This window comes from Pseudorca crassidens, chromosome 1, assembly GCF_039906515.1.
Source record: "Pseudorca crassidens isolate mPseCra1 chromosome 1, mPseCra1.hap1, whole genome shotgun sequence".
In the NCBI taxonomy this organism is placed as follows: domain Eukaryota; kingdom Metazoa; phylum Chordata; class Mammalia; order Artiodactyla; family Delphinidae; genus Pseudorca; species Pseudorca crassidens.
Genome location: NC_090296.1, coordinates 121,009,710 through 121,025,704, shown reverse-complemented (window position 1 = coordinate 121,025,704; position 15,995 = coordinate 121,009,710). Strand labels below are relative to the sequence as shown.

General features: G+C 37.3%; 1 protein-coding gene across 2 annotated transcripts in view; it reads left to right on the top strand.

The window, feature by feature from the left end:
• The first annotated feature begins 937 nt into the window (after nt 1-937).
• Nucleotides 938-15,995, top strand: part of NPTN (neuroplastin) — a 55,749-nt gene continuing 40,691 nt past the window's right edge. The window contains exon 1 of one of the 2 annotated variants that reach the window (XM_067753002.1): nt 938-1,219. In XM_067753002.1, the coding sequence (XP_067609103.1) occupies nt 1,129-1,219 (91 nt within the window). In that variant the 5' untranslated portion in view covers nt 938-1,128. The remainder of the gene's footprint in view (nt 1,220-15,995) is intronic. The other variant, XM_067752994.1, reaches the window with a different exon arrangement.

Genomic DNA, 15,995 nt, shown 5'->3' with positions numbered 1-15,995 from the left:
GGGCATTTCCCAAACTTCCATGCAAACAGTTGTGACCACATTGCCGGAGCACTCAGCTGGCTCCTTTCCTATGGGTCGTTTTGCTATGCAGTCATTTGTCCTCTTCCTCCCTCCTCTGATAAACTAGGCTGTGAACTTTGTGAGAGTGGGGACCACTTTTTCATGCAGGTTTCACATCGGATGTGAAAACCTGGTACACAGTAGGTACTCAATGAATGTTCGCTGCACAAAAATGCTTCTGAAGATTCTTCATATAAGATTACTTCCTTGTAGAATTTAGTGCCTAGATTGTCTAACTAACAATTAGTCTAGTTGAACTTCAGGCCTGAGATTCTAAGTAGCTAAAATAAGGCCAAAATGGGGGAGGGGGAATAGAAGGGCGAGGAAAAGGAGGACGTTCCACGCTGAGGGAGCAGATGTAGAGGCAGTAAAGCACAAGGTAATACCAGGCACGGGGAGTGCATCATTTAGCCTAGAAGGTTAATACACGGGGTTAAAATGGGAGGCTGAAGCCACATGCCAGTAGAGGGTCTAAGGTCAAAGTCCAGAAGGAAGAAACAGCAGGACTTTGATAGGGAACAATGAGAGGAAGGCTTAAAAGAGCCCGTGTTGCATTAAATTTTTCAGCCAAGAGCTCCAACAACTGAAAGGCAGGATGGGCGGAGAAATATATTCCCAAAGCTTCCTCTTATTTATGTGCGCTCCCCGCATTCACAGAGGAATAAGCAGAACGCAGACTTCTCTCTTCCCCAGGGCCGAGAACAGGAGCTCCGCCTCTCCCCGTCACGTGGCCAGAGGCGTCCCTGGCACGTGACCTATCTCGCGCTAGGCCAATCAGCCTCTGCAGGGGCGGGAACGCGGAGTCCGAGGGGCAGGAGGATCGATTGAGACCGCCTCTTCTCGCGAGCCTTGACGCCGTTGCTCCTCAGCCGCCCACGGCCGGGAGCGAAGGTCTCGCGAGGCTTGGGCGCTGCGGCGGTAGGAGGACGGGGAAGGACGGAGCCGAGCCACGGCTGCCTCCCTCGCTCTCTCCCTCGAGCGCTCGCCCGCCCCCTCCCTCCCTCCCCTCCCTTCCCCGGCCCCGGCTCCGGCCTCGGCCCGTTCGCTGTTCGGTCTTCTGCAGGGAGAATGTCGGGCTCGTCGCTCCCCAGCGCCCTGGCCCTCTCGCTGTTGCTGGTCTCTGGCTCCCTCCTCCCAGGGCCAGGCGCCGCTCAGAACGGTAAGCGGGGCGCCGGGGGCGGGCCGGGCGGGGGCTGAGGGAAGCTGGCGGCCGGAGAGGGCCGTTCGGGGCCCGAGGAGGTGGTGGAGCCAGGGGAGGGGGGCCGGCAATCGGAGTCTGGAGGGCTGCGGGCCCGAGACGAGCAGATGCCGGTCGGGAGTTCGAAGAGGCGCTGGTGTGAGAACCGGAGGTGCCTATCCGAGAGGTGGGGGCGTCCGATAAGAGCCTGAGGTGTTGTTGACTTAGAGGCTCCACGTCTTGGGGCTTGTCGCTCCGAGTCGGGGAGGGGACCCCAAGGAAGCCGACGTGAGGAGCTGGCGTAGCGGGGGCGGCGAGGAGGGGGCGCAGCGTTTAAAGGCGGCACAAGACAGGCATTTGTGTTTAAGGTGACGGAGAGTGGTGTCAGGCTCCCCAAGAGAACACTGGGGTCACTGGGGTCGTCCAGGGTTCTACTGGGGCCCCGTAAGACTGGTGATATCGTTAAAAATAAGAGAGACGTGGGGGGAAGGGAGTACTGAAGAATACTGAGCAGAGTACTAGAGCCTTAAGGAGGGGGTAAAGAATCAGGGAGCCTTGGCTGTGGAGGTGGAGAGAAGGTGGGTGGAAAGCCAAGATAGTGGGTTGACTGCAGTAGGGGATCTGGAAAGAGGAGCAGCAGTGGCTCTAAACGAGATGAGGGAAGAGAACTGGGCTTACTAAGGAGGGTGGAGTGTTGGGCATTCTAGGGTAGTGGTTGGGAGAGCAAGAAGGAGTTTCTAAATAAGGAGAGGAAAAAGGAGAAGAGGATGGGGAGAAAGGGTTGAAACTGAGGTAGGGGGAATTATTTATTATAGAAATAAGGGTTTCTGGCTATAGAGATGGGGGTGGGGTAAGACAGAAAATAAGGGAAGGGAGTAAAATGCAGGAAGCCGGGGGTGTAATGTTGGTTTGCAGTGTGGAGGATATATTAGGGAAGGGAGGAGCAGAGTTTTGGCAAGTGCTGTTTGATATTGGTTGGGGCCTCTGGGAAGGCAGGGACACACAGCTGAAACTGCAGTGGTGGGATTGAGAGCAGTCACTGGAGAGAGAGAGAGATGGAGGAAGTGGGTTTTTAAGATCGAAAAGTTTCAAGACAGAAGAGACATTATTTCTGAGGAACATAAAAGTAGTCCCTGGGATATGTGCAGGATACACTGGAAAGGAGAGAATTGGGTTTTGAACTGAAGCTGTTTAGAGAAGATGGAGAAATGGTGGGGAAGTATGGTGAGGGGGGATCTAGACAAAAAAGATTCCGATTGTTAAAGGTATGTGTTACAATTCAGCTGCTGAATTGATCTTTCAGAGATGAGATTAGAAGTATTGTGAACCCGTTTCCGCTCTTGTGGAAACAACCTTTAAGAGGTTTAAAAAATATTTTTATAGGAAAAAATTTATGAGGGTGAACTCATACATGACTGTACTGAAGAGTGAACTATAAATTCTTTTGTTAATTCTTCGGTGTTTCTTTGTTGTTTGTTATGCTAGAACAATTTAAAATTACTCTTGTTGGAATAGCTGAAATTAAAATGGCTTTCATTAAAAAAAAAACAAAAACGAATGGAGTTAAGCATTCTAAGGAGAATCTAGGCTTAAAATGCTGAAGATTACAGTGAAAATATATCAGTAAAGATCGAAAAAGCATCAGTTAAATGTAAGTGTCATACCAAATTGTATAAATAAAATCTTATGTATGCTTCATGGCCTTGAATTATCACTGCAGGGGTCAGGAAGGAAACATTTTTCTGTCTCTAGCATTGAATATACGAAGCATATTGGGTATTTTCCCTATTTTCCTCCAAAGCATGAGGCCACTAAGGAAGGCAAGGTAGAGTTAGTTTGATTTGTCTTATCAGTTTTTAGTCTGTGTTAACAATATGACTTAAGCCTAATACTAATTTCAGCTATTCAATTTGTGTAAAAAGCAAGGTTTCATTTGGCACAATAGGTGAGAGATTTTTGATCTCAACATGTTCAATCTCTGTGCTGGCATAGCTTCTTCAAAAATTTATAATACAGTGAAATTGTAGTTTCTTAGCAACTAAAGCAAGGTTTTTGGATGGGCCTACAAAGACTCATCTGGCTATTCTCAGTGATATGTGTTCTAAATACAGCATAGTGCAGCCTTTTCCTTGAAATGAGCTTGAATTCAGTCACATGACATGACTGGTGAAGTGAAGCTGAGCTTGTAGTTGACCCAAATGAATGTAAATTTAATTCAAGGAAGAAATGGCTATTTTTTTGAGTTTGAGTCCATGTAGGTAAGGATGCCATTTTATAGCTTTTTATAGCATGTCTGTAAGATGAAAGCTTTCAATTGGTAATAGCTCTACAATCGTCTGACCTCATGTCATGGAGTTTGTATTTTCTTATAGTGTTTTTCAGAAATGGATACTATGCTCTGGATGATCTTGAAAAGTTGGATTATCTATTTAAAATGATGACTTTTTAAAAAACGTCCCCAAACCGAAGTATTTCTGGATTATGTGGTAGTTTAGACTGAGTATAGATGTTTTTCGTTATTCCTAAAATGAAGAATTTGGACTAGATGACTCTCAAGGTCTCTTTTAGCTGTGACCCATTACCATAGAGATTCAGGGTTTTTCATTCAGATAGAATTTGTTTCCCATACAAACAGTTAGACTTGTAGGACCATAGTTTCAAGTAAAATCCTCTTTAACGTGTCATTTTAAAGGAAGAAAACTGTCCTAAAATATAAACTTCCTGGTAAGACTTTGAAAGCTTTAGAGTGAAATTAGAATTGAATAAGTATAAACCAGACAGTATTATATGATGATCAAGAGCACAGACTCTGGATCCTGATAGACCTGGGTTTGAGTCCCATCTCTTGGTAGCTGAGTGACTTTGAGTAAGATGCTTAATACTTCCAAGTGTCAGTTTTATCATCTGTAAAATGGGGTTTATAATAATGCCCATCCCCTAGGGATGATGTGAGAATTAAATGAGACAATGACCATAAAGCACTTAGGTTTCTGCCTGGTATATAGTGAGTCTCAGTAGGGAGTAAGTTTTTACTATATGTAACACTTGTTACTATATGTAACATATGTTACTGTATGTAACATATGCTACATTACTATATGTAGCATAACAATACTATATGTACTAAATGTTTGCTTACTATAGTGAGTAAATGTTATCTATTACTATTATTATCCTTTAAAAATACCATTATTAATTATTTTTCTTCATGTATATATCAAGCATTTAATTGTTAATGCTGCTCACTGTCATCTTGAAAAAAGTTAAGTAGGCCATTTGAAGGCCCCAGATTTGTGCTTTTTGCTTATGTAACTTTTTTATAGAAGTGACCAGCTGTGCTGCCTCTGCAATGATAGATTCTGATGAGGAAGTTCATACTTCCATTTAATTGTCTGGGAGGTTTCATGGTTTTCTTTCTCTTTCAGTGAACTAAATATCTTTTCATGGCTAGGTAGCACCTTTTCATAGCATCTCATTGTTGTGAATAAGAGAAATAGAATGTAGTGCCTGGCACACAGTGAAGTGTTGGAGATGTTAACTGATGAATGAATGTGAAGTGTAAAAATGTAATATATTCATACTGAAAATATAAAAATAGACAATTAACACTGTTTAGGGGGAGAAGATGAGTCGAATGATCTAAAATGAGTTTATTAATGATCTAAATTTTAAGAAACCATTTTGCTTGGGTGATACTAGATAGTTGTGAACATTGTGCTTTGTAACAGTGCCAGTATTTGCATTAGATGATTCATGAATCTTTTTCTTTTCTGTCAAGTGCTGTTTGCTTCAGTGGTTTGGCAGTTTCTCTCCCTGAGTATGTTTTTAGACGTTTGCTATTGATAGTGCATCTTTCCTTTGGGTGAACTAAAATGAGCAATGGAAGACGTGTTATCTATAGCAGCTGTGGCACAAATGACATGCCAAATATCAAGCAGCAAATCTTAACATAATTAGTCCAAATAAGATTTTAAATGACCAGAAGAAACTATTTGCCTTGGAATTTATTAGCATTTCCTAAGGAGATCATAAGCCTCCAGACTCTCAGGCAACTGACAACAGTGTCACTACTGATGTAATGAAGCACCCAGGCATGAGAAATTGGTCAGGGGACCAGGGTGGTAAGGCCATGTTACAACATCAGGATGTGTTCCTGGGCTCTAGTCTTTGTTTTTCAAGATTCCTGGATCCAAATAAGAAAAAGATGCAGGTAGGTTTTTGTGTTGTCAGACATAACAGAGCTTAACGTGTTAGTATACCAAGGTTTAAAACAATAAAAGGCAATAAAAGTATTTATATGTAAATGTGCCCTACAGTCCAAACATTCACCATAAATTAAGATTGAAGTTCATTACAGATCTGACTTTGTGTGAGTTATACAGATCCTCATGAAAAATTAGACTGTTTTGTCTTGAAGGAATCCCTTGATTTTTCTCATTAATACAGTTTTAATGTGAAACATTTTCTCCTCCTGTGGAGTATACCTTTAGACATTAATAAAAGACAAAATGTAATTGTATTGTCTTTATTTTAATTTTTTTAATAAAAGTAAATAACTGGGCTGGCAGAGATACCGGATACGATTAGAAAAGTGCTCTGTCAATTTGGACATTGTTTTTCATTTATTTAGTTTGAGCTACTTTTTCAGAGTAAGATGTTTCATATTTAAAATCTGAAATTTTGCTGGGTCTATGTAAAGGTGTTTTTTCAAGACAATTTGGGAAGGAGATAAGGTGTTAATATCTATACAAATGAAGCATGTAGGAAAATAATGAATGAGACTGTTTTGGATATCACACAGGAGATGTTCAATAAAAACTTGAATAAAATTATGCAAAGAAATTTTGGAAGAAGTGAATTGTGTGAAAAAATTTCTGAGGCAGTCTATTCAGTTTGTTTACAGTGAGCACAGTCTGGACAGGATCAGAAGTAGAGAATGAAGTTCTAAGAGAAAAGACAGAAGAAAGGCTATAGTAATTGTACAAGGAGAAAAACAGGAAGCGAGAATGAGGAATGAATCTTCCTTTGACAAGCATCTGGAAAAATAGAATCTGTTAGAAAGAATAAATAGACCAGGGTCCTCTAAAGTATATCCGAACATCAAAATTAAAATATGTAATGATGCAAAATCGCTGCCTGTGAACAGTCGGCCTTGCTTTCAGTGTTCCTCTTTAAACAAAACACTATCATTTTACATGAATTTTTATAAATGCCATTGGTGATATGGAGCTTAATTTTAAGCACCTTAGATAATGCATTTTTAAATTGTGAGGTTCTTGTGGATTTTTTTTCCCCCGGAATTCCTAATTTTAGTTGGTGAGGATTAGCTTTGTGAAAGCAGGAAACTTCTCCAGTAAAACTAGTTGAATATAAACTGTTGCATTTTATAGGCTTATATATATAGAAGTAAACTTCTCACTGAATTTAAAGTAAAATACTGTACTGATCCTATGTAAAAACATTATTCCAAAGGTATTGATATTTACATTAAAAACTTGAATACACAAGTAAATTGTATGGTTTTCAGGTTTATTCAAGAGTCAGGATTTGTACAATTCCAGTTTACTATGTCGTCTAAAATTGAAAGTAGGCCTAATTTTTTTGTTGTTGCTTACTTTTGTGTATATGCAAAAATAGACGTTTATTAATCAAACTTAATTAACTTGAGGTTACTTTTTCGTCATTGTTGAGAACTTTTAATTGGTCTGTGTGGAAATGGGGGTTTACTAAATACTTAAAGTATTCCCCTAGTTATCTACATTTATTTGCATACAGTAAGTCAGTGGTAGATTTATTTGATGTTCCTCACACATCTACTGTTTTTTTTGTTTTGTTTCTCGTTTTCGTTGTGTTTCAAATTTAAAAAACCTAGTCTTATCTCTTCGTTAAAGCTGTGGCTGGCTTTGATGGAAAAATATTGTGTTAAGTTCCTTGTACTAAAAAGTACTGAATGGTATTCTTTTGCATTTCTGGAAACAATTATGGAATGTTTTAAGACTAACCTTCTAAAAAAAAAAAAGACTAACTTTCTTTCTAAATAATCTTATTTACTGGAAACTTAGGGTACGCTTTATGGTTTTTTCCAGAAGTATGTCAATTTGGATATGCTTTGCTTCCCTTTGCTTTGTCTTGATTTATATTATTGTTACACCCAACTATTGCTTCAAATTGACTAGACAGTGAAATATAATGAGATGATTTGAGATCACTCTGAAGGTGTCAGGATTCTGTATATTATGTAAGGCTCTATTATTAGAAAACATAAAGTTCCAAATTGCACCCATAGTTTTAATCCTATCCAAATGTATACTCACATTCTAAAAGTGATTAAATATAAAATACAAGACAGTATGTCCTTTGTGACAGAATACTAACAAGGCAAAATGTTCCATATGCAGTAAGATACATTTAAAAAAAAAAGTGAGAGTGTGCTCGCATATATAAATTATGTCATCGATTTTTCTTCCTGATGATAGTATTTGTAAACCACTAGACTACGTGATGTGTAAATTCCCTTCCAGTTCTAAAATTACACAGTGCTATGGACCTTACAGTTTAGGTAGGTACTGCTTCTAATGGTTAAAAGGCCTAGAGAGAGAATACTTTGTTTTAATAAATTTTTTGAAACTAACTTTTTGGAATTAAGGAAAATTGACTTTGAGGCCATGCACTGTTTTGAAATCCAACTGCCTGTAAACTTACTTCAGACAACACTTGTAGTTCATGTTTCAAAGAAGGCAGAACGGTGTCTGTTATAGAGATAGCATATTAAGCTTGCTAGGAAAATTGCCAGTGTGAATTAAACAATTAAGAAATGAAAATCACTGCCAGGTAGGTAGATATTTTGTGTTCTCTTTGTTGGTTGAAAAGTAGTTGACTGTTGAAGAGGCAGTGAAGCGCACTTAACTAATTGTATTTTTATGTTATCCTTTGAGAAGTTTTGCTTTCTGTTTATGAATTAATTTCTCCTGTCCCTATGTATTTGTTAAAGACCTTTAAACCTTCCATTATAGTTGAACAGGGCAACCCAAGGGTTACCTGAATTAAATCTGAGCAAGTTTGTAGATTGATATTCCTTAGAAACAGAGTGTCAAAGTCTCAGCTTATAAATTTATTCGTTATACTACCTTATTGGGTAGGTCCATTTCCTATTTTTTCCTTTTTACATTTTGTTAGAATTTCAAACGTACGAAAGTAGAATGAATAATGTAATAAACTCCCATATAACCATCATGTGTCAACAGTTATTAGCCACATCCTTGCTGCTTATTAATTTAAAAATAACCTGAAAAATTAACATTGCAAACTTAAATTTTCTAGGTGCTGAAATGTAGTTAGTTAGGGATTAACTTACATTAGTAAAATAGAAATAATTTGGTTCATATGTAATTATGTTGTAATGACTTTAAAAATATAAAAGCCCTTTAGCAAAAGGCTTTCAAACTTTTGTCTTGACCCAGATAAAGAAATAGACTTTATTTGTGACTAAGTATATGCAGAAATATGTAACGTTTCGTGAAATAATACCTTTCCTTACTCTGTAACGTATTTGAAGGAAACCATTGTGACCTTCTAAATTGATTTCATAATTCATTAACAGGCTATGAAACTCATGTTTGAAAAACAGCATTTTCAAGTATGGAGTAGTTTTGTTTTATTTTTATATACTATGTAGTCTGAAGCAATATGATGATTTTTGTAAACATAAGGACTTTCACGAGGCATTTATCAGTAATATCAGCATGTACTGTTATTAGTCATCCTTAGTAAAGAAAATATAGCATTGTTTAATTAATATGTTACCCATTACTTATATAATATTGGTTCCCCCTCTCCATTTGAATTTCAGAAAAAGGGAAAGCTACAATAATTTGAATATCATAAGCAAAGCACAAGTTTCCCAGTATGTTTAGTTGTCCTTTCTTTTAAATTAGCACTTATAGTCATTATTCCCTGGCCCTACCTTTGAGTTATTGCTTGAGTACAGGACTGGGAGCACTACAGTTTATTCTGAGCTGAATGCTTACACATTTCTGGTGAGTACAGAATGACTTGAACACTGGCCAAGGGAAGAGATGGAAAGCAGAACCATCACTGAAGAGTCATTTGCCTTTCCTGTTTAAGATCCTAGAGTAGCAACTTTATTTTCTTATTTTTAGACATTGCTTCTTGAAGGAAACAAAGGCAAGATGTCCTGTACTGTGTTGGCAACTATCTGTGAAATAATTTTCAATCTATAGATTGAATGAATACGTTAAATTTAATTTAGGATTTTTTGTGATTATACAAGTTTAACAGGTTGGAAACCATTGTGGAGCACCTGGAAAAAATAGCTAAGCAGCTCCAGCATGGAAATTAATATCATTTATGCTTAATCTCAAATAATTCATCAAGGAAGATGAAATAAATGGCCTTAATGCAAACCAGGAAGCTGGAAAAGAGAAAGTATAAAGAGGTTTCAAATAACTTGCAGTGAACTGTCATTGAATTACCCTTAGACAAAGAAGTAGTGATCACATATCAAAATTATGGTTTCTATTTTCTTACTAGGATTGAACTCCAAGTAATGACGAACACTTTCCAACCACATTTAGGAAAAGATGCAGATAGTTCTACATTGATGGTAGCATGAGACTTAGGAGAAAAGCCTGAAGGAGCTAAAATTAGGAAAAGGGAGCACTAGGGGGATGTGATTATCTATTAATACCTTCAAGGTAGCAGTGTAAATGAAGTAAGGGAATTAGGCAGTCTCCAAAGATGGATGGGCTGTATCAAAGAGCAGTGGCCTAGACCACTGGGAAGAAAAGCATAGGTATAGTATTGAAAAGGTGATTTAAATGAAACTAGCAGAAGAATAGAGTTATTTGCAGTCACTCATAGTTAGAGCCATTATAAGTAGGGCAAAGAGCTGGTTGACAGGGACTTCATAAAACAAGAGAATATCTCTTTCTGTTGTATCTATTACTCATTTAGGAGTTCAAGAGGAGGAAAAAACCTTTATGGGAATGAATAGGAAATGTGATGGGCTTTCCAGAAGTTTTTTTTTTTTTTTTTTTTTTTTGGCTATGCCACTCAGCTTGCGGGATCTTAGTTCCCTGACCAGGGATTGAACCCAGGCCTTCAGCAGTGAAAGCGCAGAGTCCTAACCACTGGACTGCCAGGGCATTCCCTTTCCAGAAGTTTTTAAGGGTCAGAAATTAGTTTGTTTCTAACTCTAAATTTCTATGATTATGAATTCAAGAAAAATGGTAGATTAACTTTGGAATCCATTAAAGTAGCTTTTAAGACCTGCCTATAATACTTTAAACAGGATTCTGTTTATTGTAACCTTCATAAACAGCTTTTTTGTTTAGTTATCAAAAATCTACACTGAAATTTTTCCAATCTCTGTTTCACACACAGAAGCATAAGCTTTGTAAGAGTTCATTCACTAGACTGGATGGAACCTAGTAAAAGTTTAACCTTTGGCTTTAAGAAATTAGACTTTTCTTTTGTGTGGTAAATTTTAGCTATTAAGAAAGGCTTATCATCAGGAAATGAGCACTTCCAGACTAACTCTTAAGGCTTCTCAGTCAAAATACTGCTGTGACAAAAGCCCCAGCCTGTTTTATGAGTGGAGCTGGTGCTGCAGTGCTTTGGTAGAGACGGGAGCTCACTTTAATTAGCTCGAAGACTGTAGGGTTGCTAGGTAAAATGCAGGACACCCATATATATTTGAATTTCAGATAAACAACGAAGAATTTTTATTTCATACATCTGGTGATCCTAGAAGAATGTCTTTTTTGCTGTTTTGACCTTCCGTTTAGAACTTAACCAAGAGTCTTGTAATTTGGTTAGTTTTTGTGTATTAAAAGAAACCTTTAAAAAGTAGATTTAATATGAGCAAAATCATGTTACATTGAAAATTTTGTATGAGTAAGTGTAGTTTAGGGTAGTATTATTTTATTCTGGTTACATCACATTTCTATATGGTTTTTTCCCTTCAATTCTGCTACCTTACATTTGACAGAGTAAGTTTTTCATTTATTCTCTAAAAATTAAAGCTATTTTCAAGAAGGGTGTGAGGAGAGGGCCTCAGGCTTTTTGTTTTGTTTTTTAGCAATTCCCCTTTTCTCTCCTTACCTAAAATATTTTAAAATTTAGGGCACTATTGTCTGAGGGTATATGATAGAGATGTTTCTGGGGCTATTGGTTCAAGGATTGTCCTTTTTCAGTTTTTGCTTAGGGGCTTGGAACATATTTGCATTTTTGTCTTGAAAGAAGAAAAGGAATGAATGAAGATGTGACTGACCACACCCTTTTCTTCCTAGTGGGTTCAGAATAATTTTAACTTGCTTAATTATAAACACCGGATTTAGAGAGTCAGGGAAAGTGAATGAGGGATGTAATTTCTTTATTGTTAAATTTCAGTACTAAGAAAACATCATGGTTTCATGAGATTTATTGTAAGGTCTTTGATCAGATGTATGTCACTGTGTCAGTCATTCAGTATAAGAGATCTACCTTCTTTTCTTTTGGTGTGGACTGGGGTGAGGTGGCTATAAGAATAATAAGAATTGAACAGTGTGATAGGCCCCAGGGTGAATGATATTAAGTAACATAAAGCATAATCATAACTATACTTAAACATACTTATTTGAAATATATTTAAGGCAGTTTTAAGAAGTATTAAAAATAACTCATGGTTTTTATGAAACTAGAAAATTAGTATAGTTTAACTTTGATGCCTAAACTGAGTTGAAGACAATAGTACTGGATAAGTAAATTGATACCGTCTGTCACCCTTGTAAATGTAAAATGTAAATAAAAACTATGTTCAGAAGGTCGTTTTGTGGGGCAATGTAGTTGCATGGAAAGAGCGCTGGATTTGGCAGTAGCCTTGAATTCTGTTTCTATTTCACTTCCTGTGGTTTCTATTTTTTAAATTAGTATAATACTTAATCTGTTGGGTTTTTTTGAGATTAGATGATAATGTATGGAAAGTGCTTTATAAACTGCTTTACTGTAGAGTGGCATGTATGTATAGCTTTGAATTGTAGGGCCTGGTACTTAAAAAGTGTTTACTTTTAATGGGTTAACTACAACTCTGGTAGTTCATAGGAAAGTGAAGAGGAAAATAAAGTTCTAGTGAGAAGGGCCAGATTATTTCAGGGTTGGTTTTATGACTATATCATATCATAACGTGCATTTTAGATGGTTGTTACCAGACTAGCCTTTTCACTGAATTATCTCCCTCTACTAGGGAAGGTCAGTATTGACTTTTTTTGTAATCTTTGTTACGTACCTCCCAGTACTGTTCTCAAGTTAAACCTAGTTACAGGGACACCATGTTACCCTTCATCCTCCTCCTTTCCCTCCCCCAGGTATGTGACAGAAAGCAATGTCAGGTATCTTTCTTGTATCCTCTCTTTATTAACACATTTTTGTAACTCGCCTTTGCTGTCCTGAAGTGAAATTCATAGGTGTTTTAACCTACATGCACACTATTAAGAAAAATATATATATATAATCCCTTGAATGTAATATAAAGGAGAAAATAACTTGGTAAAATGTTTATTCAGTAGTTCAGTCTAAATGCTCAGGCATGACTACACAGGAAGACAATGAAGTAGTCTGCTGTTTTTGTCCATATGTAGAAAAACCAGGAATGTGACAGTTACAAGTGCAGACTTGTGCTGTACTAGTGACTCAGATATCACAGGTGACATTGCTGTTGATAATGTGATTTTCTGAAAAGGTGAACAACTCTTGGTAAAGTTCCAAATGAAGCAAAAGTACAATCTCTCCTCACTTTACACAGTAACTGCATTCCTGGAAAGTTGAATGATGATTAAAACCATGCTTTGTGGTGTACTTTGTGGTGTATTTAAAACAGAGCTATGGTCTAGGCTCAGACCAGGTTTTCAACTTGAATGTCATTTGAAAGTTGTGTAGGAAGAGGAACAATTCTTTGTTGTGCAAGACTTTTCCTACTTTGTGGGATATTGAAGATCCCTGGTCCCAGCCCACTAAAGGCTGGTAATGCTATCTCAATCATTGTGTTAACCAAAAATATACCCACAAATTTTCAGAATGCTCCATAAAAGTCAGAGCAGCACCTGTTGAGAATATCTCCATTTTGTGTCTGCACTTGTAAGTATCCTCTGATAAAGGATTATAGCACCTAGTTCCCGGCACAACCCCTGGTCAAAGCCACACCTCTTCTAGGAACGGACAGGCAAGGAGAGCAGCTGTTCACTTGTTTTTATTCTTTTTGTTGACATGCATTAAAGCAGGGATTGCAAACTCGTTTACCATAGGAGCTAGGCAAGTACCTTTTGCTAAAGTGGAGAATATAATGCATGCTTTGACTGAAAACACTGAAAGCTGGGCTTTTAAAAATACTGTGCTGGTCAAATAAAACTGTCAGTGGGCCCGCATTTTGTGTCCTCTTCACCAAAGAACTATGATATGGATTTTGAAGCCTAAGAGATTGGATTGGAGTCTTGATTTTTGCCAAGCCTCTTACTCTGTTTCCTCATCTGTTTATTTGGAATAATACACACCTTCACAGGTTAGAATGAGATTGCATGCATAAATGAACTAGCATGATAGCTGACACAAGATGCATGTTTGATAAGATTTTCTCTCTTCACTAATATCCTTTCAGTTATCTTGGTTTACTTTTTAATCTGTTTGAAAGCTAGCTATGCTTTATAGTGAAATGGTTATGAAATTTGAAATCTCTAATATGGGGGATATTAGTTGCTTCTTAATTTTAACAGAAACAAGGAAGTAATTAAAATGAAATTTTTAGGTTAACACACAACCTACCTACCACTTAAGGTATTTGGAGCCTGATCATTTTAAGCTATTTGGAGCCTGACGCTTGTAACACTAAACTTACGGATTCCAAACTATTTCAGTAGAATAGCCTCCTTAGTCTTTGAGGTTAGCTTTCAATCTTAGCAGAGCAATGATCTTTATTTAGCATATTTATTTATTTTTGAAGTAACGTTGGAGCAGGTAATTTTGCTAGTACTGCAGTACTTTATTGCACCTTCAAAATTAGATTATGCTATAGAAGTGACATATTTTTATAGTTGTTACTTGAGTTAGAAATTTAGCAACATGATTTTTACTAGGAAACTCTGGTGTATGATTTTCTTTCAATTGCCCAGTGAATGTTTTGAAAGCTTTACATTTTCTTGGTTCGTGTAAAATGTTTTAGAGGCATATACATCTTGTTGTACATCTTGTTTTCATACTTTAGCAGCAGAAACTGTTTTTTTAACTTTCATTTTTCTTTAGTAATTAACACAATTGATCTAAATGGTTAAAGCAATGCCTGTGCTTTATTTCTTTGTTCCTATCCTCAGATTCTGTTGTTCATCTTTGTTTTCCTCTACAATATGATTTTGAGCCCTATGTTTTAGTGATAATGTATATATTATTTTTGTAAGGTCTAACCCCCACCCCCAGTTTCTCCTATCTCGACTTTAGTTTCTTCTTACCCATATCTACTTGGTCCTGTCCTTTCTGGTATCTTCAGTTGTTTCTAGATAAACATTTGGCACTTTAAATTCTTTGTCCTGTTTTATTTGAATCCTTTTGAGGGGCAGAGAGGTAGCAAATTCTATTATACTTCTAATAGACAAAATTTAGCTTAATTGATTGATATTTTTGAGCTCATGTGTTTGCATATTGTGACTTCTGGGTATTTTTGCTTTTCCTAGTAGCTGTTTAATGGTTTTCTTTATATGGAGATTTTTCTAACATGCTTTTTAAATCCTTTAATCCCCACAGGGTCATAATGTCCATATTTCTCAGAAACAGCTTAGCTAGCCTTCAAGGCCTAGTTACAAAGGAAGTTAATTCCTGAAGGAACTGAGGACATCAAGGCAGAAAGAATTCCAGGCAGGCAGCTAGTAATGAATATTGATTGTGAACTGTGAGGTACTTGGTGTGGGCTGGTAAATTTTAGTGCTTTAGAGGTAACCCTGCAAGGCTACCTCTTACTGTGGAGTGCACATGAAACATTCTGAAATGTATGCCCATGGAGCATATAATTTGCTACTCCGTGGCGGGTAGACATTAAAATTCACTTATAGGGTGGGGATAGTGTTAGGGGAAATCAGATTTTACAGCTGTAGGATGAAAGGGCAAACTTTGATAAGCATTAAAGGAAAAAAAAACCCATTAGAGTATACAGAGTAGTAGTTCTTAACTCTAGGAACAGCATTAAGCTATAGTGAAAACTGCTCAGAAATAGCCAGAAGTACGAGCTTGTTGGCATTTGTATTTCAGTAACAGGTATGTATATTTTACCAGCTATTTAAAGTCAGAATGGGAAAGAATTTGAGTGGAATGTGTTTTTAGTAGTGTCTGAAGAGTGTCACCTTACCATTCTGCAACACTATCCATTTGTCACTGAAAAAGCTCAAGAATTGTATCGAGTCTTAAACTCTCAAAATACACCATTGGAAAAACTTAACAGGCCTGGTAGTACCAGGTGAGCCTGAGGTAACCAGATACATAAGCTTGTCAGCTATCTCTGCCTAGAGTTTAATGAAGTTTTCATCAGGTTGAACTTTAAAAGAGTAAGTATAGCTAACTACAGGAGGCAATATTAGCAGGCAGAGGGCATGACTCTTCCTACCTTGGATAGTGATTAAACAACATTTTGACATGGAATTATTTAATTTAAAATTTTGAAAAAGGAAAGTTATTGGATTTTAAAAAATTAGGAAAGGACTTGCTTAACATGATAATTTCAGAT